Source organism: Canis lupus, chromosome 17 (assembly GCF_048164855.1).
Source record: "Canis lupus baileyi chromosome 17, mCanLup2.hap1, whole genome shotgun sequence".
Taxonomy (NCBI): Eukaryota; Metazoa; Chordata; class Mammalia; order Carnivora; family Canidae; genus Canis; species Canis lupus.
In genome coordinates, this window is record NC_132854.1 from 10,342,745 (window position 1) to 10,365,890 (window position 23,146).

General features: G+C 38.8%; 1 protein-coding gene across 5 annotated transcripts in view; it reads left to right on the top strand.

Annotated features, from left to right (window-relative positions):
* The window catches only part of NALCN (sodium leak channel, non-selective), a 320,799-nt gene that overhangs the window by 57,779 nt on the left and 239,874 nt on the right, over positions 1–23,146 (top strand). For all 5 annotated transcript variants that reach the window (XM_072782467.1, XM_072782462.1, XM_072782463.1 and 2 more), the window contains exon 7: positions 6,174–6,328. In XM_072782467.1, the coding sequence (XP_072638568.1) occupies positions 6,174–6,328 (155 nt within the window). The remainder of the gene's footprint in view (positions 1–6,173; positions 6,329–23,146) is intronic.

Sequence of the window (23,146 nt, forward strand, 5' to 3'; positions counted from 1 at the left end):
TTGGTTAAGCCTCTGACTCTTGATTTTGGCTCAGGTCATGATCTCAGGGTCATGAGATCAAGCCTTGAATCAGGCTCCACACTCAGCTCGGAGCTCCTTAAGATTCTCTTTCTGTCGTTCTGCCCCTGTCCCCTGGCCTCTATTAAAAAAAAAATTAAAGCATATGCCAAGCAGATAATGTCTTTTGAAAAATAATTAACTGCTACAAAGCATTCCAGCATTCATTTTGAAACGTGGAAACTACTAAAGCCAGAGTTTAAAAAAATGGAAAATCCATGCCAATTTTCAGATATCACACTTAAAAATTGTATAAAAACAACAGGATCCAATTGTTGAAGAATTTCCTCTGTAGTTACTTTACAAGCAAACAAACATATAAATAGATTTGCCATAGGTTTAAATAATGGTGGAAAGGCACATTCCTTCAGTTAGCCAAAAAAGTAATTATGATAGCATCTACTGTGTATTACTCAAGGATCTTAGAGAAACAGAACCAATAGGATGTGTATATAGAAAGCAATGAGATTCTTTATTTATTTATTTATTTATTTATTTATTTATTTATTTATTAAGATTTTATTTATTTTAGAGAGAGAGAAAGAGAATCTCTAGCAGACTCTGCACTGAGCACAGAGCCTGCCATGGGGCTTGATCCCAGGTCCCCAAAACCATGACCTGAGCCAAAACTAAGAGTCAGACACTCAACCAACTGAGTCATCCAGACACTCCAATGAGATTCATTTGGCTCATGTGATTGTGGGAGCTAGCAAGACCAAAATCTTCAGAGCAGGCCAGCAAGCTGGAAATTTCAGAATGAGCTATTGTTGCAGTCTGGAATCCAAAGGCAGTTTGGAGGCAGGATTCTTTTCAGAACACCTCAGTATTTTTTCTTAAGGCCATCAATTGATTAGATAAGGTCCACCTACATGATGTAGAATAATCTGCTTTACTCAAAATCATTTGATTTAAATGTTAATCATATCTAAAAACATACCTTCTCAGCAACATTTACATGGTGTTTGACCAAACAACTGGTACCATAATCTAGCCAAATTCACTCATAATTTAACCATCACAGACTATGTATTAGGGAATATATGGAATTGGAAGTTACACTAGGGAACAGTTGAGTTTGGAAGACATCCAATGAACAGCTGGCCACTCAAACATGAATTACACACTTCTCAAATGCCAGAAATGAAAAGTATAATAAATTATGGCGAGAAGCCTAACCCAGTCTGAGGGACTTGGAGTGGCTCTCCCTAAGAAACTGACCTTCAGGCTGGGGTCCAAAAGCTGAAAGGTGGGTTAACCAAGCTAAGATGGCCAGAGAGATGTCTGAGCAGAGGAAAAAGTCCTGAAGTAGGAGGAGCATGCCAAGAACTGGGAGAAGGCCACCATGGTTGGATGCTAGGACACTTGAAAGGGGAGGAGCTAGATCCTTCAGGATCTTATGGATGAAATTTGGCACAAGACAGACCTCAGGTACGTCTGAGATTATGAAAAGTCTGTCTATATGCTCTGTGACTAACAGATCAGAAGGTGCTAAGAGTGGCTACAGGACGACCAGTTATGGGACTAGATAGTGGTGCAGGTGGAGGTGGAGATGGTGGGAGCTGAATGAGCTCAAAAGATATTTTGGAGGATATTTAGAGACACATGACAACCAGTTATGGGAGTTAAAGGAGAAGTTAGATATCAAGGAGATTCCACAATCTCAAGCTTACTCAGTACTTTGAATGAAGTCTCATGATGCTATTTGTTATGAAGGAATGTTGATGAAGGAGTCTGTGCTCAGTAAGAGGTGTAGAGTTGGAGACACATGGAGTGTAGCTGGGTGGAGACATCTAATAGGTAGTTGGACTCATAGCTCTGAGACTCTAAAAGACACCTTGAATGAGAGAGAATTGAAACTACGAAAATGGATTTGTCTGCATAGGAAGAGAACATCATGAAAAAAGAGAAGAGGCTAAGGACCAAGCTCAGAGTAACTCAGGACTGAGGGCCAGTTAGAGGAGAAGATGGAAAATGAGAATGACCTGAGAAATGGGGACAAAACTAGCATCTTCCAAGTCAGCAACATTGCATCTCTCTCCCTAACCACAACTGGGAAAGGTTTTCTGTTTTCAAGGACTCATGTGATTAGGTTGGGCCCACTCACATAATCCAGGATAATCACCCAAGCTCAAGATTTTTAGCCTTGTTCACACCTATAACGTAATATATTCACGTGTTCCAGAGACTAGGATGCGGATATCTTTATGGGGCTGTTATTCTGGCTACCACCAAAACAACTATGTGGAATGCTGCTCAGAAATCACAGAAGATAAAAACTGAAAATGTTCCAGTTGGATGTGGCACATGGAAATAAACAAAAGCAAGTTCAGTGGATTAGAGATCATGAAAATAGGCTAAAAATTAAATCAGGGGGATTATAAGTAGATAATTTTTTCAAGAGATCCAACTGGGAGTAAGGAATGCAGGTCTTGAAACTCACTTAAGCATGAGTGAATATTTATTAGGGCTGGAAGAATCATTGTCTATATTTAGAGTTTGGCTGGTTGTAGCAAGAATTCTAGCCTCCCTGATTCCAGAGAGCCTCTTGTTTTATCATGAATATCTGAGGGAAGATGAACAAGGAAATAATTAACATTAACAAATAAGAATAAAATCTAGAAGAATCTTGTTAAGTGTGACAATGAAACTAAGATAAATAGCAAATATACATTCTGAAACTTTGATGTTTATTTCCACTTTTAAAAAGAGTAATCATCATGTGGTTTTAGATACATGAGTTCCAGGGCAATTAATCAGCTAATAAATGTGTCTCTAACAAGCATTTGCTAATAGCTTGATGTTGGCAAAAATAATATGTTTCAAATCAGCTGCTTCTGAAGCCAAAAGATTTCAACATTGTATCTGTGTTGGTGAGGGTTGTGCTTAAAATGAGAATCAGTGTTAATACAAAAGAAAAATAAATAAATGGAATAAAAAGGAAAAAATACTGTAATACTTATAAACCAGTAAAAGCATAAGCATAACTGTTAACAGTTGTTGAGTGATTAACTTTTTCCCAGTGCTATTCTGAGAGTTGTACGCTAGCTCATTTAATCATTAAGACACTCCTACAGGGGCACCTGGGTGGCTCAGTCGGCGAAGTGTCTGACTCCTGGTTTCAGCTGAGGTCATGATCTCAGGGTCCTGGGATCAAGCCCCACACACACACTCAGGCTCTGTGCTCAGTGGAGAATCTGTTTCCCCTCTCTATCTGACCTCTTCCTCTCCCCCTCTGCTTCTGGACTCTCTCTCTCTCTCTCTCTCTAAAATGAATAAATAAATCTTAAAAAAAAAAAAAAAAGACGCTCCTACAAGTAGATGCAAAGGCTATCCCTGGCTTAGAAATACGGAAACTGAGACAGCACACACCAGGACTCCAATCTAAGCAGTCTACAAATTTCAGCAATGGGTAACATCTCACACTTAGTGTCTACTGAGTGCCCAATTTGAGTACCTTACAAATGTAAGTCACTACTGGTTTGCCAGAGCCCTGGGAGATAGAGATAGGCATTTTCCTGCCATCGCCTGGGGAAGAAACTGAGGTACAGATAGGGGAGGTCACACATGGAGTAAAGGCTAAGCTAGAATTCACTTCCAGCAGACTGGCCCTAGAATCCAGTTTCCTACCCAAATACCTGAAAGGTGATGTTTTCTGAAACTTTTTCATGTAGACAGTATTTTCTGAGATCTTGTTGCTGTTGTCTTTTTAAAGTCTGAGAAATGAAAAAAAATATTGATTTTGATGGGCTTCCCTCTCTGAACTGCACCTTAACCCTTCCTTGAGACTTGGGTGATTTATAAAGTTTCTTTCAGCTGTGGAATCCTGTGAACAAAATACTGTTGGCATCATGTGCCTGAGTTCCTTCTGTTCTTTTTTTTTTTTTTTTAAGATTTTATTTATTTATTTATGACAGAGAGAGAGAGAGAGAGAGAGGCAGAGACACAGGAAGAGGTAGAAGCAGGCTCCATGCAGGGAGCCTGACGCGGGGCTTGATCCCGGGTCTCCAGCATCAGGCCCTGGGCTGAAGGTGGTGCTAAACTGCTGAACCACCGGGGCTGCCCTCCTGTTCTTTTAACACATCTTTATTGTTGTGTTTTTACATGTGTTTGAATTGTATGCTACATCATTTTATTATTGTAATGATTGCTTACATTGTTTATGTTAAGCCTTTATTGAGCATTATTGTTATTATTGAGCATTTCTTTTTTGTACATGCTGGGTGCTAGGCTGAAGTGCATTCCTTGGTTTCCTGTATTTAATCTTCACACAAGGCTTTGCTTCTAAATATGGTTACTTTGCCTAGCTGACAGACGAAGAAACTGAAGAAACACTTAGAACTTTATTCAAATCACACAACCTGGGCAGCCCGGGTGGCTCAGCCGTTTAGCGCTGCCTTCAGCCCAGGGCCTGATCCTGGAGACCCAGGATCAAGTCCCTTGTCGGGCTCCCTGCATGGAGCCTGCTTCTCTCTCTGCCCCCCCTCTCTCTGCCTGCCCCCCCCCCGTCTCTAACAAATAAATTTTTAAAATCTTAAAAAAAAATTACACAACCAGTAATTGGCAGATCTTGGGATCAAACCCAGAAAACCTTGTTCTGAAACCCTGAAGTCCAGTCCCCTTACCACTTTGCCGTAAATGTGTGGGTTTCACATGAGAAAGAGATCAGATGTAAGCAAAGATGGATACTTACTTGACCTGTATATAAAATGGTGAAATGAGGAGCATATAAATGATGTACCTGCCTAAAATCATGTCTTTCTGATGTAGCCAAGTGGTAATTTCCAAGTGAGAACTTTCCCCTTAAGTTTTGAATGTGAGGCCAAAAGAGAAGCTTAACATATGACTAGAGGGAACAATTCTTTAAATACTTCTTCCCTAAGCCAGTAGGTTATGTCCTTGCCTCTAACAGAATCCTGAAGGAATACACTTGGGATATCTGAAATGTGGGTGAGGCTTTTAGAACTTTGTTTATGACTGAGACAGAAGTGGGTGAGGTGTCACCAGGCCTGGAGTATGTGCATGTAGAGCTTGGAATGTGTGTGTGCATGGTGGCCTCAAGCAGGTAAGGGGTCGCAGAGAGTTTGGTTTCAGACTCTAGAGAAAGCATATTATGTATAGGGAAAGAAGTGGCCAATTGAATATAAGAGAGCATTAAAGAAGAAATATGACCCAACTCGTCTGCCTCGATTTAGTCATAAGCTGAGGGCCTGAGATTGTCTTGAGGATGGTCCCTACTTAGGAAATGCCTAGAAATGTTAAAGTAGTGGGAAATGACTTTTAATAAAATCATGGATTTAGAAGGCTTGTGAAGTTGTCTAGCCTAAGCTTCGGCCAGTGCACAAGCCATGTGAATTGCCTCAGACAGCAGCTATTCAGCCATTCAGTTAAAGGTCAGCCCAGAATGAGATTCCACAATCATCATTCCACTGATGACCAGTACTCGCTCCCAAGAAAGCCATTACTTATCTAAATCCTTGTACGTCAATTTAATCTCCACCTTGCCCTCCAGAATGATGAAACAGGGATTATCATCATCCACCTAAAAGACCTTCATGTTCCTGGAGCTGTCACTAAATCACCCCATAATCTCTCTTTTTCCAATGCTATCCCTTTGGTTCCTTCAGTCTCATCCTTTTTGTCTGGTTTCCTTTCTCAACTGCACATCTGCCAACACAGAAGAAGGCCTAGTGTCATTTATGAGATTCATAGTAGTCGTACCAGATGGAAAATGACTGTCATCATTTACTATTGCTTAGAAGTGGAGAAGTAAAATATGTGCCCACAGTTAGGTTAAGCATTTTGTGAATAACAAGGAAGCCCCAAGCATATTAACATTCCTTACAAATTTACAAACTTACTTTGTTTATCTGGGTCTTGATCCTTAATGACAAAAGCAATATTGGCAATAGTAGTCTTATAAAGTGCTATTGTGAGGATGAATCGATAACATTTGAGGATGTTTACCACTCATCAATGCTATGAATACCATTCGTAATCAGGAACCTTACATCTGTGTCCATATGAAGCAGCTATTTGTGAAGGGCGATTACATTATTCATTTTAATCAACATTTACAATTGTCGAAATTGACTAACCTTTTTGTAATTTGTCCACAGAAACGTAACCTGGAATAGCTTAGCTATCCCAGATACGCACTGCTCACCAGAGCTGGAGGAGGGCTACCAGTGCCCCCCAGGATTTAAATGCATGGACCTGGAAGACCTGGGACTTAGCAGGCAAGAGCTGGGCTACAGTGGCTTTAATGAGATAGGTCTGTCTGTCTTACCGCTAAAACACATTTTCAGTTTCTATTTTACAATGTTTGTGAAATGGAGAGAATACTTATATGATTGATATTTTCTGTTAAGATTGGCTATATAGCATTAAAGATTTTAATCGTGCTCCTAGATGGTAATATATTCCACCCTGCAGTCTGCAGAGTACACCCTGCTTATCTGGATGGTTACTCAGCAGTGTTTGTATAGAGTTAAAGATCCCTGATTTTAGATTATTTTGATTCCTAATTATAGTACTTAGAAATACTTCATTGAGCAAGGTTCAGAACTTGTTGATTCAAAGATAAATAAGACTTGGGTTTCCTTCCACATGTAACTGTACCCCAGTAGGCAAGGTAAGTTTTACATCTCTGAAAAAGTAGCCATTGAAGAATGCATAAGAGCTTTCTGGAATAGAAGACAGCTAAGGAAATACTTAATGAATATCCATCAACTGTATAATAGATGTGTGGGAAGTGCTTACACATGGATATGATGTTCTCAAATGTATGCATTTGTTTCTGGTTTGTCCTGTGAAGTCCTGAAATGTGCCATTATATATAGTAATGAAAGTACGTAGCATATGCTGTTTATTTGATATCATTACATTTATTACAACTCCATGCAAGTTGCACAAATTTCATTATTGAAACAAAAGAACATGGAATTCTAAACAATTGTTTTATGCTTTGAGTATTTGTCTTGGCCAGCTCAGGCTGCCATACCAAAATAACAGCCCAGGTGGTGTGAATAACATAAATTCATTTCTCCAGTCTGGAGTCTGGAAGTCCCAAGATCAGGGTGCCAACATGGTTGGTTCTGGTGAGGCCCCTATCCTTGCTTGAACATGGCTGTCTTCTCACCATGTTCTTACATGGTGGTGGGAGTGGAGAGAAAGAGAATGGGAAGAAGGGAGGGAGGGAGGAAGAGGGAGAAGACCCTCTGGCCTCTTCTTGTAAGGGAAATAATCTCATCATGAGAGTCTCACTTTCATGACTTTATCTAAATTGAATCAACCTTCCAAAGGCCCCATTTTCTAATACTATGGCCCTGGCAGTTAGGACTTCAACATGTGGATTTGGGATTGGGGGGATCACAAACATTAAGTCCATAACAGAATTGTTATCAGAATCATTTGAAAAAAACAAACAATTTTTCCTTAAAGTTTCAAGGCCCAGATGCATTTAAGAGAGTTCTAGACACTTTAAGCCAGGGTCTTAGAGAAAAATCTCAGTGTGTAACAGGGTGATAGCTATACTCCTTTGGAAGCCAAATCTATTTTGTGACTTTTGGTGTGGTTTCATATCTCAGTGGGCAGCTGTACAATGAAGGATTTCATGGCCTGGGAAGAGAGCATGAGTTCCTGTCAACTCTGATGGCAACTGCTATGAACCTAGCCAATCAATCTTTGCACATCAGAAACAGTGGCTAATAAATCTTCCTCTCACCCTGGCCTTCAGTCATAGCAGTTCCCAGATGGTGTCATGCAGGATGGCATAATGAGCTCTGGGCCAAGTACTGGAGTTTCAGAAAGAATATGTGAAGGTCTTGCACTGATTGAATGCTTTTCTGGTATATGAACTAAACCACAAAGCTACAGCCTTTGGATAGAAGAGAATACTGAAAAACAAGTAGTTGGTACTTGAAAAAATGAGTTTTGCAAATAACATTCCTAAATTGTTATTCTTATATTTTAATATCCCTCAGAGGTGGATTTCCAGCATTGAATTTAGACGGATAATCTTTCATCCCTTTGGCCAATGATATAATTTCTTAATGTCAAAAAATTTCGAAGCCAACAGATGTGGAAGCATTTCAATTTGCTGTACTCTCTTAAACTTATCTGGCTTTGTAATCAATCTTACATTCTTCCCCTCGGCTCCTACGAGCAGAGGACTTTTATGCATTATACCAATGACTTTCAGGGATGAGCAGGAAATCACAGGTGTAGAATAGGAGATGGGATATATAGATTTGGTAAACTGATGGAACAAGCTCCAGGAATCCTAATAGCTGAGATGCAGCTAGAATGCATGGCTTGTTAGAGCCTCTAACTCTTTCTCTTAGGGGCTAACTGGGTGTCCTCATGTCTTAGATGGAGGGTGGCCAGCATTCAGTAGTGAGGCTGCCCTTGCACAGAAACGTCCAGTCCTTTAGAAGCATGTTTCTTAACCAAATCACTTCCTGGCCATTTTGAATGCAGCAATTGTGTCTCAATTCAAAATGCTGCATTATATTCAAGTTGATTCAACTTTCTTTGCTATGACTTATAACCACTTCAACCAATGTAGGGTACTCTCATTACGGGAGAGTTTCCTCATAGAGTGTGTTGGCTTGAGAAGCCTAACTCAGAGAGAGAACCTCCCTGGGGGCAGCAGGCCCCCACTAAGGCAATAATCTTACTGTTTATTTGCACATTTATCTCCCAAGGATTTAAGCTCCTTGAAAACAGGAAGTACATCTTTTCATCTTCATGTCTTCAGGGCCTGGTGCACTGCCAGCCTCTATAAATATTTACTAATGGACTGAACAAAGTATATGTCCTTTTGAATTTAATGGTGACCAGTCATGTTTGTGTTAGGATATAGAGCCATAATAGAGAATTAAGTTGTTTTCTTGTTGTTCTTTCTCCCCATTTTGTCTCTTTTTGTTGGCAATACTCACTATTCCTCATGACTTGCTTTTCTATACAAGCTTAATTTGATCTGTTTGCTTCTTTTTCTCAAATGATGCTTGAGTTCAGTGCCATTGTATGACTAACGGTTACATAATGAAATGTTAACTTTGTACTATAATCAAAAAAATTTTAAATGGTCACTATAGTTCAGGCTGAAATGCATCTCTGTAGATACACAAATTGTGATATTTTAGATCATCTTTAAAGGCTTTATGAAAACAAAATAAAATTTTCCCCAAAAAATGAGGAAAAGAAATTATTCTCTTAGACATACATGATTATCTCTTTTTGCATGCAGTTGAATTTAAAATAATTATAGCCTAATTGTGGATATATATTTGACCAATGTACTTTATATCTAAGTAAGCATGTTTAATTTAAAAGGAGCACATTTCCTCTTCTTACTAATCAAATTGTCATACAATATATTGAATTTTAATTCACTTATAAAAGTTCATTTATAAGTTGCTTTGTGTCTCACTAAAATTTAATATTGATGATGTTGAGAAGCTGAATTTTCAAAATATATTAAAAGCTAGAGCCATTAAAGTAGAAAAATTACACAGAGCTCCAATCATAAAATAGCAAAGTAAAGACACCTTAACATCTCTAAAATCATCAAACATCAAGGAGACTGAGAAACAGAAATGCAATTTTCATATTCAAGGACTCTGAAAAATCTGTAACTAATAAACCACACATCGCAGAAGACCAGGTGTCTAACAGAATACTTCCTGAAAGGGTTCTGGCTACTGGGGACCTCAGGCAGAGCCAGCAGAATGCTGACATTCTAAAATAAAGAATATTCCCAGAGGATCAGAACAGTCCTCTGTTTGAGTCTGGGAATCAGCGTGTGGATGACCTTCCTGGACTCCATGTGGCACCTCAAAGTGGAGGCCCCTGTTCCTACAAGCAATTGGTAGAGAAGTAAAGAAGAAGATAGACCCTCAGTCTGAGGGACCCTGATGATGCTGACCCGTGTTGATGAATACAAGGCACAATTGCAATACAAGGCACCTCACCAACCTTGATGAATACAAGGCACCCTACACCTTAGGATGACCTGGGGAGTCTTTTAAAACACTCCAATTCTCAAGCACCACACCCAAACCTGTTAAATGAAAACCTTGGAAGGATCCAAGGCATAGCTGGTTTTTAGGAGCTCAAAGGTGTTCTAATGTGCATGCACAGTTATAAGCACCTGGACTGAGACAGCTGTGGTTGGTACACACACAAACACACCTATCTTAGAAAAACAAAACAAAACAAAACAAAACAAAACAAAACAAAAAAAAAACCTCCTTTCTCTCTCCCACAGTGCTACCTAACAAATACCTGGCCCTCTAAAATTGATTTCACAGGTGAGTAACAATCAAAAAGAATGAAAACCATGTCTATAGAAATGCATTTTTCAGTATGTTTAAAACTGAAAAAATATGCAAGAGATATAATCTTTAAAATTGCAGAAAAAGACAACCTAAATAAATGGATTTAAAGGGCACAACTGTCTCAGTAAATGAGCAGAGGACAATCAACACTGAGGCATTTCTTACTAAAGTTTCTGGAATTCAGAGTTAAAGAAAGCATCCAATGGGCATCCAGGAAAAATTATCGAGTCAGTTCCTTTTCTTTTTTTGCCGAGCAACGCTCAAACAGGAGTAGCCCCAGGGGAACCCAGGATCTCCAGTCAGTTCTAAGGGAAGCCATCAGAGACAACTGAAATTGTGTCAGAACTCAAGTCTAGGCTATGAGGACACAGGGCTCACAGAGCCCTCAGAGAAATAATGTGTCCAGCTCATTTGAGTTACTGTTGAAGAAGCCAAGAATTCAGAGAACTTCATTTTACATGAAGACACTCAACCAATCAAGCCTAGTCTCTGGTATCTACTCACCATAAAAACCAAAGCTAATACAACTTCAGTATTTACAGGGTATAATCTAAATATTGAAACTTACCGTCGCATAGGAGAGACAAGAAGATCATGAGAGGTAGTGTAGTAATGTTAGTGTCCTTAGACTCGGCAATAAAAAGTGTATCATTTTGTGCAACATCTGAATCATATAATAGAGGTATATGTGCACTTGCACAAGAATGCCTTACAAAGTAAAAAATCACCTATTTTAGAAAAAATTCAAAGCTCAAGATAATGACCTTGGGGTTTGGTCATACTATATAGTAATGTGGTGACCTTGGAAAAGTAATTAACCTCTTCCTGCCTCAATGTCTTTATCTGTAAGATGGCGTAAAGGATATACCTCTCTTGTAGGATTGATGTTAGAAGTGACTGAGACATTGTGCTTAGAACACTTGGCACAGAATGAGCACACGATGAGCCAGAAATTGAGCTGCACTAACAAAATAGGAATGCATCTCTTATTTGAGGAAGAAAAGACAACTTTAATAAGAGAGCAGAGCACCATGCTTTCGGATTAGCATAGCCATGTCTCATGTTATTCCCTTATGCCTACTCAGATTGCTCAGAGCAAGAGGGGGATGGAGACAAGATGTACTTCACCTTGTTTTATGTTCCTATTAACTGACAGCCCACATTTTATCTCAGTCTGATCAATGTACAGAATTCCAGAGGGCCAATTTTTGGCAGTATTTTGTCTTCATTAATCAATTATTCTTCTCTTGTTATTCTTAGAAATATATTTCCTTTTGTCCTTTCTCTCATTAGAATCTCATCCATACTTAGCCATGCCATGGAATTTTCTATAGTGTCATTGAGCTCCATGCCTATACTTTCATTTATCCCTGTGCCTTTGAGTTTTCAAGCTCACATTGAGCCACTCCCTGTCTTTAGGCAGATTGCCAATAGGCCCTCCTTCTGTAGACCTCAGAAAAGCATCCCTTGGCTCACTGAACAAAAGCCACTGCCATGCTATTTCCTGCATCGTCCTCGTCACTCTGTGGTTTACTTTCTGTCCTTCCGTAAATCCCTGTACCAAATGGTGACGGAGATGCTGCTTGCTTTTCTGGCCCTCTCTTCCATTTAAATACGTTTCCATCTTTATTTCTGGGCACCTTTCCTGCAACCCACTCTTAGACCCTCAACTAATGCAATCCTTTCCAGGATGTTTGCCTGTTTACTTGAGACCTCACATATTCCCCACATTCCAAACCTGTGGAGGAATATACATTATTGGAAGGACATATTTGGAGATCACAGAATCTGTTTAGCAGACTTTCACATTTTGTGATTGCAGTGAGAGTGGGGGTTGGGGTGAAGCACATGGTAAAAAGGTTTGGGGACAGATGAGACCCAAAACCACTATACTCTACAGGTGAAACCAAAACACTACATTAAAGTATCTGGTTTTGAAAATGTGTCTTACTTCCTTCCATTTTCTGAGTACTAAACCCTCTTTCAGGCAGTGTCTCCTTTCCTCTCTGTTTCCACATGCTTATCAACATGGGAGGCATGCAGTCTAAGACATTGTGATTTTCTGCAATGGCACTGAAAGTTGAAACTAGAGGAATTTTGACTAGAAAAGATAGTAGTCATTTGGTTCACCCACACAGTTTTATTGAGAGGGCCACTGAGCATCAGAGTGAACAAGGTCAGAGTTCTAGAGAATTCCTCACAGAGGCAGGGCTAAACTCACTTCTCCTGATTCATAGACTCCCACTAAAACTTACCATTTCCTGCAAACTTTTTACAGTTTAGATCAATGTTTAATTAAGAATAAAGCTAAAAGAATACCTTGCGAAGTTAGTTGTAATCTTAATTTTGTAGTAGAAGGTTAGCATCACTCATCTTTGGTAAGACAGTAGGTACAGAAGAAACTATCCCAACAGATGTGATATGCCAGTTAGAAAAAAAGCAACAACACATCTATCACACGTGGGAAGGAAATCACAGCAAATGCCATTAAACTGGCAATTTACTTGTCATGATCTTTCAAGAGAGGTAAGAAATTGGGTACAGCAGATGAGTACAAATCTATTCAGGTTTGAACTCTCCATTCATTGAACAGTCAGGTAAAAACAAAACATGTTCAGAGTTTTTTGTTGTTTTTTTTTTTTCATGTCTTTACTTATTTTTTTAAACTTTTTATTTTGAACTAATTTTAGATGCACATAAAAGTGACAAAATAGCACAGAGAGTTCCTTTTTACACATTACCCGGGTTCTCAGAATGGTAACTTCTTATACAACTGTACTACCTCATTACAGCTAAGACATTAATGTGACACAGTGCTATTAACTATAGTATACATCCTATTAAATTTCACCAGTTGATCCACTGATGATCTTCTTCTATCTCAGATCCTACCCAGAATCCCACATTGTACTTAGTTGTTAATTCCCTAATCTCTTCCAATCTGTAAGTTTGTCAGCTTTGTCTTTCATGACTATGCTTTCAGAAGCACTATGTAGAATGTCTCTCAATTTGGTTCTATCTGGTGTTTTCTCATAATTGGAATGAAGTTATGATCAGACTTGTTCCATAATGTGTGGCTTCCAAGAGGGAAGAGAAGTTGACCGTCTTCTTTTACTTATTTCTTTGTTATTTTTATTTTTATTATGTAAATTTCAGGTGTACAGCTTTACAATTCGAGATTTGTATACACCCAAGTGATCAAAACAGGTTTAGTTTTGATAGAACAACCCAGGAAATGACATATAAGGATAAAATTCATCCTGAGAAGTCACTTAGGAGGTAAATAGATATCAGACATTTCTTGTCATTAACCTTCAGAATCACATGAAGAAAACACAGAAGCCCAAAGTTGTAAAAATCCATAATAAACTAAATCTGATTGAAATAATTAATATAGATAGAGGAAGTCCATTAGCAAAATCAAACCATAAACAGGACATTCTGAAAATAACTAATAGAAAAAAAAATTATACATGATTTTAATGCTACCTGGACTGAATGTAGTGGACTGTTTTCCCTATTCTTTATATGCAGTAGTCAAAGGTAAAGCCAGGAAATAACAAACACTATGTTCTTATGGTGAATAATTACCCACAGATGATGTTTATTATTGTAATTACTGTCATAACTTAGGACAAGCACAGCTATCATTTATCGATTACTTATTATGTATCTAGCACCAGGCAAAAGGTTTGCTATCTGAGGTTTTTCATCCTCACAATAAACCCGTAAGGTGTCATTATCCTCAATTAAAAGTGAGGAGAATAAGATGAGAAAGAACTGATTCGCCCAAAGTCACACATGGGCCACAGTTGGGAGCCAAGTCTTGCTGCCCAAGTGCTAAGGTCAAAGCCTGCATGATCTGTGAAGTCAGCAGTGGGCCACTGCCATTCCTCATGGCTTTTCAGGACAGCTGGTTCATTAGAGGGTCTCATTATGATAGAGGAAGGGACATGTCCTCCAGCATGACAATCCACCAGACATGCTGCTTTCCCCTCCCATCACCATGTCTCTGGGACAGAAGGATAAGTGTGAAGGAGGGTGATGGTGATGCCTTGGGCAAACTGAGGACCACTCAGTGCAGGTCTCTGGCTTGCCATCTGTCCTCTCCCCGCCCTCCTGGCATACTATATGACAGAGTTGGCACATTATAAATCTGATTTCTATGTAAGAATTGACATATGAAAGAATATACCTGGGAGACAGTGCAGTTTTTTTTTTTTAAAGATTTTATTTATTTATTTATGAGAGACATACAGAGGCAGAGAAATAGGCAGAGGGAGAAGCAGGCTCCCTGCAAGGAGCCCGATGTGGGACTCGATTCCAGGACCCCGGGATCACAACCTGAGCCAAAAGCAGATGCTCAACCACTGAGCCACCCAGCTGCCCGAGACAGTGCAGTTTTACAAGATAATTTACCGAGTTATCAACATTTGGGCAAAGATTCAAGGCAGTGGCAGCAAAAATAGCAAGTATGCTTTTGATGCAAAATGAGATGATAGACACAGATGCTAGAGATGTGGGAGAGAACATCGAAATCAAGAAAAATGGGGCACCTGGGTGGCTCAGTGGTTGAATGTCTGCCTTCGGCTCAGGTTGTAATCCTGGAGTCCTGGGATCAGTCTGCATCAGGCTCCCCACAGGGAGCCTGCTTCTCCCTCTGCCTATGTCTCTGCCTCTCTCTGTATCTCTCATGAATAAATGAATAAAAAATCTTTAAAAAAAAGAAATAAGAAATATGGTATTTGGTATATTGCAATCAGGTTCACACTTATTTGAGGTAAATTTAAAGTTCCATTATGATTTATGTGCTTTCTATATGTACTTTATAGCTGTGTGCATTAATTAACTTTCTTTCTGAGATTTAATATTGCTTTTTATTTTTTTAAGACTTTATTTATTCATGAGAGACATAGACATAGGCAGAGGGAGAAGCAGGCTCCCCACAGGGAGCCCGATGTGGGACTTGATCCTGGAACTGGATCACGCCCAGAGCCAAAGGCAGATAGATGCTCAACCGCCAAGCCACCCAGGAGTTCCATCAATTTTGCTTGTTAAATACTGCAAATTAACCAACAAGTTTACTTAAAGTGATTTCGAAAATGCATATTAATTCCTTTATTAGGTATATGATGTAAAAATTATTTACCTTATTGGTCCTTTCTATTAATAAAATCATAAAGCTTTCCTTATATGCTTTCTTTAAAATATTATTAGGCCTTTATAACTACAGGTCATTAGGATCACAGAAGTCACTATGTGGATTTGGGATGCATATACAAATTTAAGGTGATGACTCATAATCTTTGAAAAATTTTTTGATGATAGGTGAATGAGCCTTTTAATAAAATGAAAAAAAAAATTCACAGTGACTGTAGTCTGCCAGATTCTCATATACTCCCAAGTCACTTCTGAAGAAGGCTATTATTGATACTGGAATTTGGGACTGATATTTTTTTCCAACAGAAAATATATTTTAGCTGTTATCCACTTTGTGGTATTTTCCTTATTTGACTTTGGGTGGTATTGACGACAAGGTACAGATTAAGCTCTCTGTATGAGTCATAAATCAGTTTTATCAAATATTGATGAGAAATAGCATCAGTGGTTTCTTTCCTCACTCGTAGTGTTCTGTGCTCGAAACTACCCCATTTCTTGCTGAAATGGGATTGCTCATAAAGCCACCTATACTGACCTAATGTTTCAGTTTTAATACAGGATTTGCTTTACTTTAAAATTCCCCCATTTTTTTCTATTGGCATTCCATTACTTTCATAATTGTCTCCTGTAAATCTGATATTAAATATGGCCATAAAATGTGATGAAAGAAAATGACTTTTACTCCAATCATAGAAGAATGTGAATTGAACTTTGCTGATGATGCTGCTAAAAATTGATTCATAGATTTAAATGATGTTAAACTGTATTTCATTCTGCAGTACGTGATATCAGAAGAAAACTTTACAAATGAATAGAGAAAGGAAGTCGTTATTTATCTATAAGTATGATTTATTGCAGAATGTACATTTTTATTGCAGTTACAAAAAGACACAGCAAAGACTAATTTGTAATATATGTAATTGAGATTTATAATACTTTGTGGAAAAGCACCAAAGACCTGTTTTCCCTGCATTAATCTTTATGTGCAGTGTTGCTCTTGGAATTACTTATTGATTTTTATGAAAACACATATTGAAGAGAGAGCTAGAGTAACAGAATTCAACCAAAAGTGCTTACCTGAATCCTTGACAATTCTATACTTGCCCTCTGAAGGAATTCATTTGTCACAGGACAAGGAAGACCTGATATATTTTTGTTAAATAATGGACAAAATCATGAGGCTTCAACAAGAGGAATAGTTGTGAAAGCTTTTGGTCAAGTACAGAGGTTTTATCCCTGGGTCCAGGCATCAGTAAATGCTCTCAGGCTATGTGCAAAGATCTGTGCTTGAAGATTTCTTTTTTTTTTTAATAAGATTTTATTTATATATTCATGAGAGACACAGAGAGAGAGGCAGAGACACAGACAGAGGGAGAAGCAGGCTCCCCAAAGGAAGCCTGATGTGGGACTTGATCCCAAGACCTGGGATCACACCCTGGGCTGAAGGCAGATGGTCAACCACTGAGCCACCCAAGCCCCCTTGTGCTTGAGGATTTCTAAAGGAACTAAGGCTTCATTAGATTCTCAAACAGGGTCACAGACTTACTTAAACTGAAATTAGATATGCAGATACTATTCAGAATATTAGGAAGGCAGGGGGTCTAAAGATAGAAATTGCAGACGTGATTTTTAAGGATATCCATAGTCTGGCGTCCAGCAGGTACTTAGGAGTTCTTTTTGAATGGATTTAGAAGAGACAGCTGGGGAGGGATTTGCCATTGCACAGTGAAAGAAGGGATTTTAAAAGTGGATTTTGAGGGCAGAAGTCATGATTTTTTTTTTTACACTGAACATGGAAGACAATATTCTTTGGAAATATTTAGTGGTTTCCGAGAAATCAGCATGTTTATAGTTACATTTTAAATATTTGTAGATGACAAAAATAATACTCCAAATAGCATAAGAGGTTTTAATGAAAGTAATAAATTCTGCCACAGATAATTCCCTCCCTTCTTTCTCCTTTCTTCCTTCCTTCTTTCATCTTTATCAGTTTCATGGTTTTTAATAAAATGCTTTTAACTGTCTTCCTGCTAATAGACATTTACATGATTTTCAGTTTTTGACTACAGTGATTAATTGTGTTGAACACATGCTCACACACACATACACACATATATATCTTGTGTGCATGTGTTGTATTTTTTAAAATAGGTTCCTAGGACAATTTCTAGGTCGAAGGGTATGCATATTTTTTTATGATTTTATTTATTTATTCATGAGAGATACAGAGAGACAGAGAGACAGAGAGAGACAGAGACAGAGAGACAGAGACACAGGCAGAGGGAGAAGCAGGCTCCATGCAGGGAGCCCAATGTGGGACTTGATCCCAGGACCCTGGGATCACACCCTGGGCTGAAGGCAGATGCTCAACCACTAAGCCACACAGGTGCCCCTATCTTTATTTCTCAAAAAGATTATGAGAATTAATATCTTATTGTATGAGAGTGAATTTTAAAAAGCATAAAGGATTCTCTTTTGATATGCAAACATATTGAAGTAAAAAGAAGTAGCAGATGCCATATTGTATTTTGTCCTCTTCTGAACACCAGCTGCTCATTTTATTTTCCTTACATTCCTTCCTCCCCTTTTTCCCTGGAATGCCTCCTCCTACCAATACATGACCCACCCTGCAGGACCTGTGTTCATGCAGCTTCCCATACCTCAGCAACACTTGCCCCTCCTCTCTCTGAACTGTGACAGTTTGTCCATGGAAGTTAATGCTTCATTCTGTTTGGTTCCCACGTCTGGTGTGTGTGTCTGTGTGCCTGTGTGTGTGTCTGTTTGCATTTTACCCTTTTCTTCCCAATTAACTCATCAGATCCCAGAAGCCTCAAGCAGGAACAAAGCTCCCTGTACTTCTTGGAATGTACTTTCTAATGCTCAATGAGCCCTTTATATACTCAAGGACAGGTTGATCATATATTGATCGTATATGAATTTTATATTACATACACTGCCTTTTTAAGTCATTCTGTGGCAACTTAGTGATAGAAAATTTAAATAAAATTCAGATACAACTCCTGGCTTTTAAGTTCATTCCTCATTTGAAATTAAACGGCATCTGCCTTATGCCAGATATTCACATGAAACAAATGTGAACAGACTAGCACAGAAGTCTTGTGTTGACAGTCAAAGACACTCTCCCTGCTGGTCATGGCAGTCAGTGGAACAGAATTCCCTTGACAGTCTATGAAATTAAATTAATTTCACCAACTAATCAGCTAGACTAAAAAGGAATAATGCCATGTAGGAAAGCCCTACCCAGCTCTTCCCTCAAGGCCAATGAGGCCATAGGAGGGCCGACTTCTACCTCTCCTGGGGTTGCATGTTCTAATACCTGAGCCCTGCTTAGCAAAACTGTGTTGACAAGTGCAGAGCCTCCTCCTCTGAGGGGAAAACTCTGTGGCCCTTGAAAATGGGTTTCTACCCTGAGCCACACAGGGCTGTGGGAAAGTAGTTGGTGTCTACCCTGAGGGAGGCCACTGGATTGTGGAGACAAGAAGTCTCTTCCCTCTCTTCCCCTTTTTGCTCCTGGACTCCTCAGCTCCCATGCCCCTAGGCCTTGGGATTCAGGGATGAACCTGAAGATACTAAAACATACTTAATATACCAAGATAAAGATACCAAATAAAATAGAAATAAGTATATAAAAAATAAGTTTTAAATGCCTAATAAATATTAGTCGCCACTATTAGAACAAAGATAACTACCACAGTTGCCATTACGAAAATTATTGTTGATCAGATTCATTTCTAGATAATACGGAAAAAGTGGGATGTGTTCCCATTTTCATGAAAGTATGAGAATTTTTGGTGAATACATTCTCATAATAGATAGAAAAGGAGATTTTTTCATAAATAAGATACTCAACGAACATTTGTTATGTATTTAGGCCAGGCATCCAGGGCCTGAAATATAATGATGTAAGTCACTATAACCAAATTCCTTCCCCCAAATGAGATGTTAAAATAAAATGAGAAATGAAGGTGAAGTAAAGCTGGGAGAAAGGGTTGGTGTTTAACTGTGGTAGATCTTGCAGCTATGGGCCAGGTACAAGAGCGCATGCCCTGGTGTGCGTGCCCACACATCTTTGTTGAGGATGAGTACAAGAAAATGAAGCATGAATGCTCTAATTTGCTGCAAGTCTTATCCTCTCCTTCACCCCCAACTTGCCTTGTATCCAACATTTCTCACATTTATACAATCTGCCTAACCTCTGAGACCAAAGCTTTTGTTATGTCTGATGATCGAAAATGCTGGCTTGAGAATTGTTTTTATTTTAGCTTTTGTTAAAGAAGGTTTTTAATGACATAGATTAAGTGTACTGCCATCCTTTTATTCCTGGTCAGATATGCCTCCTTCTTATCCACTTTTCTGAGAATGTCTTTATCTTATTTTTTACTAATAGCTTGACTGAGTAGAGAACTCTTAGTTGGTAATTAGTTTCTCCCCAAACTTTGACATCATTCCCTTGTATTCTGGAATACAACCCTCCTGTGAGTCTAATTGTAGTACTTTAGTGTTTTTGTTTTTATGTTGTTGTTATTGTTGTTGTTGTTAACATATCTGTGTTTTTTCTTTGACAGTTTTTAAGATTTACTGCTTGTCTTTGCAATGTTATGGCCTTACTTACATTTAGGCAGGCTCTTCATCTTTTTTCTAGTAAGGGTTTTTTTTTGTTTGTTTGTTTTTGTTTTTGTCTAGGAGACTCATGCCTTTTTTTCCTGGAGATTTTTGGGTGTTATCTTTACAAATCCTGGTGTATTGTTCTTCATTCTCTCTATTCTTTATTTTCTAGAATACTGATTACAGCTTGTTAAACCTTCTTCCATTTCCCATGTTGTAGATTTTGCTTACTAACTTCTGTCTTCTAACTTTCTAACTTCTAACTTCTCTCTACTTAGTGCATTTGTCTTCTCTACCCTTCCATTAGACATCTTTTTGTATCATTTCCATATCTCATAAAGTTTTTTACATATTTTCCTCCTCAACTTCTTTGCTGAACTCTGGATAATTTTCTTCCTCAGTGTGTCTGCTCTGCTATCCACCTTATTCATGGGACTCTTTGTCCCAACATCTACAACCTGTTTATCTAGATTTTCTGTTTAACGTTTTCAGATATGGCTGTTATTTTATGTCATAGCTCTGTTCTTAACCATTTTCTTTCTAACCATTTATCTCTTTAAACGTTTTAAACATGTTTATTTTTAAGTATATATATATTTTTATTGAGGTTTGATTTGCCAACGTGTAGTATGACACCCAGTGCTCATCCTGTCAGGTGCCCTCCTCAGTTCCTGTCACCCGGTCACCCTATCCCCCTGCCCGCCTCCCCTTCCACTACCCCTGTTCATTTCCCAGAGTTAGGAGTCTCTCGTGTTTTGTCACCCTCTCTAATTTTTCCCACTCATTTTCCCTCCTTTCCCCTATGATCCCTTTCACTATTTTTTATATTCCCCGTATGAGTGAAACCATATAATGATTGTCTTTCTCTGATTAACTTACTCCACTCAGCATTATACCCTCCAGTTCCATCCATGTCGAAGCAAATGGTGGGTATTCGTCCTTTCTGATGGCTGAGTAATATTCCATTGTATGTATAGACTACATGTTCCTTATCCATTCATCTTTTGATGGACACTGAGGCTCCTTCTTTAGAATTTCTTTATGATTTTTCCCCATCTTCTAATTCTCCATTGTAATAGTTGATTTTCTTCAATGGTTTGTAGTGTGTTTGGCTCTAGTGCAATTCCAGTGAAGTTTTCTTTCTATCTGAGGTCAGTGTTGCTGGAATTCCAGGATTAGTAACCAATTCTGGACTAGTCCTTATGTTACCTTTGTGGCTTGTGGGAGGAGAGAGGAGTGACCCTTGAGCTACTGTAGTGTAGAGGACAGTGTAAATTTGGAATATACACTTTGATTGGCTCAGGTTTGGGGTCCTAGTGTCTCTTAGGAGACTCTTGGCCTCTGTGTGGATCTGGACAGAAGTCCAGCAACTTTCTGCTTGCCTGACCAGGAAAGCAGTGTTCTTCTGGTCTCCATTTAAAATGCAGAGCAGCCTTTGTGGAACTTCCAGCTTTTCAGACACACCTCAGCTCAGCATCAGCCTCCTGTCCTCCAATAGCAGCAGAAGCCCAGCCCCCAGCCCTTAGGGTCATATTGACTCTGAGTATATATCTGTGACCCATCTAGACTTCAGCTTCTGCTCATGGCTCTCATTCTGTGTTCTATCACACTCTCTGCCCGCTGGATATTGGGCTTGCTTTTGGGCTTATTTATGCACTCCAAAATTATTTTGCTTTATTCATCTGTTTCCTTGTGTTGGTTGGGCACGGGGTCAAGAGGATGAAGGAAGGAAGTTTCTAAATAAACATAGTCCAGCAAATTGACATGAAGCCTTATTTTATATATGATGTATATGATAATTTTCATAATTATGCAGTTTTTCTTTCTCTGATATGATCATGCACACCTATTTTTATATTCAAAAATATACTTTATGCATTTTCAGCATGAATTCTTAAAATTTGGTAAGTATGTACAAGAATTTTTAATTTTTACAAAATTCTATGTCAGTATCATTGTTCTTTTTTGCCTTTGAATTTTATACTAATCTCTGTGCAGGTAAAACTATCTCTCTGCACTTGCTATGTAAAGACAAAATCTATGAGGGGGAGAGTGGGGACTGCAAATAAGCAACAGTAGGGATTGAGCACTGAGGTTAATTAAATCCTGATGGTTTGAAACTGGGGTTCTTAATCTTCATATTAATTGCAGCAAATATTCATATGCCTTCTCCCACCATGTCAGTGCTTTAGCAAGTAAGTAAAAAAAAAAAAATAAATGAAAATAAAATAAAAAAGCCTAATCGGGATTTACCTAAATATAAAACAAATAAAGGTTCTTAGGCAATTCTTACTCATGTGTGTCTAATAGAAGATAAGCTATATTTGCCCAGGGAGTTATATTACTTTATTTTGAAACTACTAGTGACTACAAATCTTGACACCAAATTGAAGTTGAACTGAAGGAGACTAATTTTAAGTAAAGACTACTTGGGGGATCCCTGGGTGGCACAGCGGTTTGGCGCCTGCCTTTGGCCCAGGGCGCGATCCTGGAGACCCGGGATCGAATCCCACGTTGGGCTCCCGGTGCATGGAGCCTGCTTCTCCCTCTGCCTATGTCTCTGCCTCTCTCTCTCTCTCTGTGTGTGTGTGACTATCATAAAAAAAAAAAAAAAAAGACTACTTGGGGCTAAGTATCACAGGTGAGGAATATCACCTCCTCATCCTATCACCACATGCATGACATTAACTCCACCTAACCAATGCTGAGATGCAGAGAAGGAAAGAACTTCTTTCCTGGGGGATGAGGGGAAAGTCTGCATTCCTAGTCTCCAGTATAAAGCTACAGATGTGGGCATCCTGTGGGTGCTCAGGTGGGGATAAGAGAAGGACTCAGTTTCAGGATACAATCTGTAACTCAGTAGTGGGTGACATAGGACAAGTTATTTAACCTCCCTCTGTCTGCAAAATCAGGGTAATAATTATACATAACTCAGAGACTAGTAGATTCTATTATTCTCATGT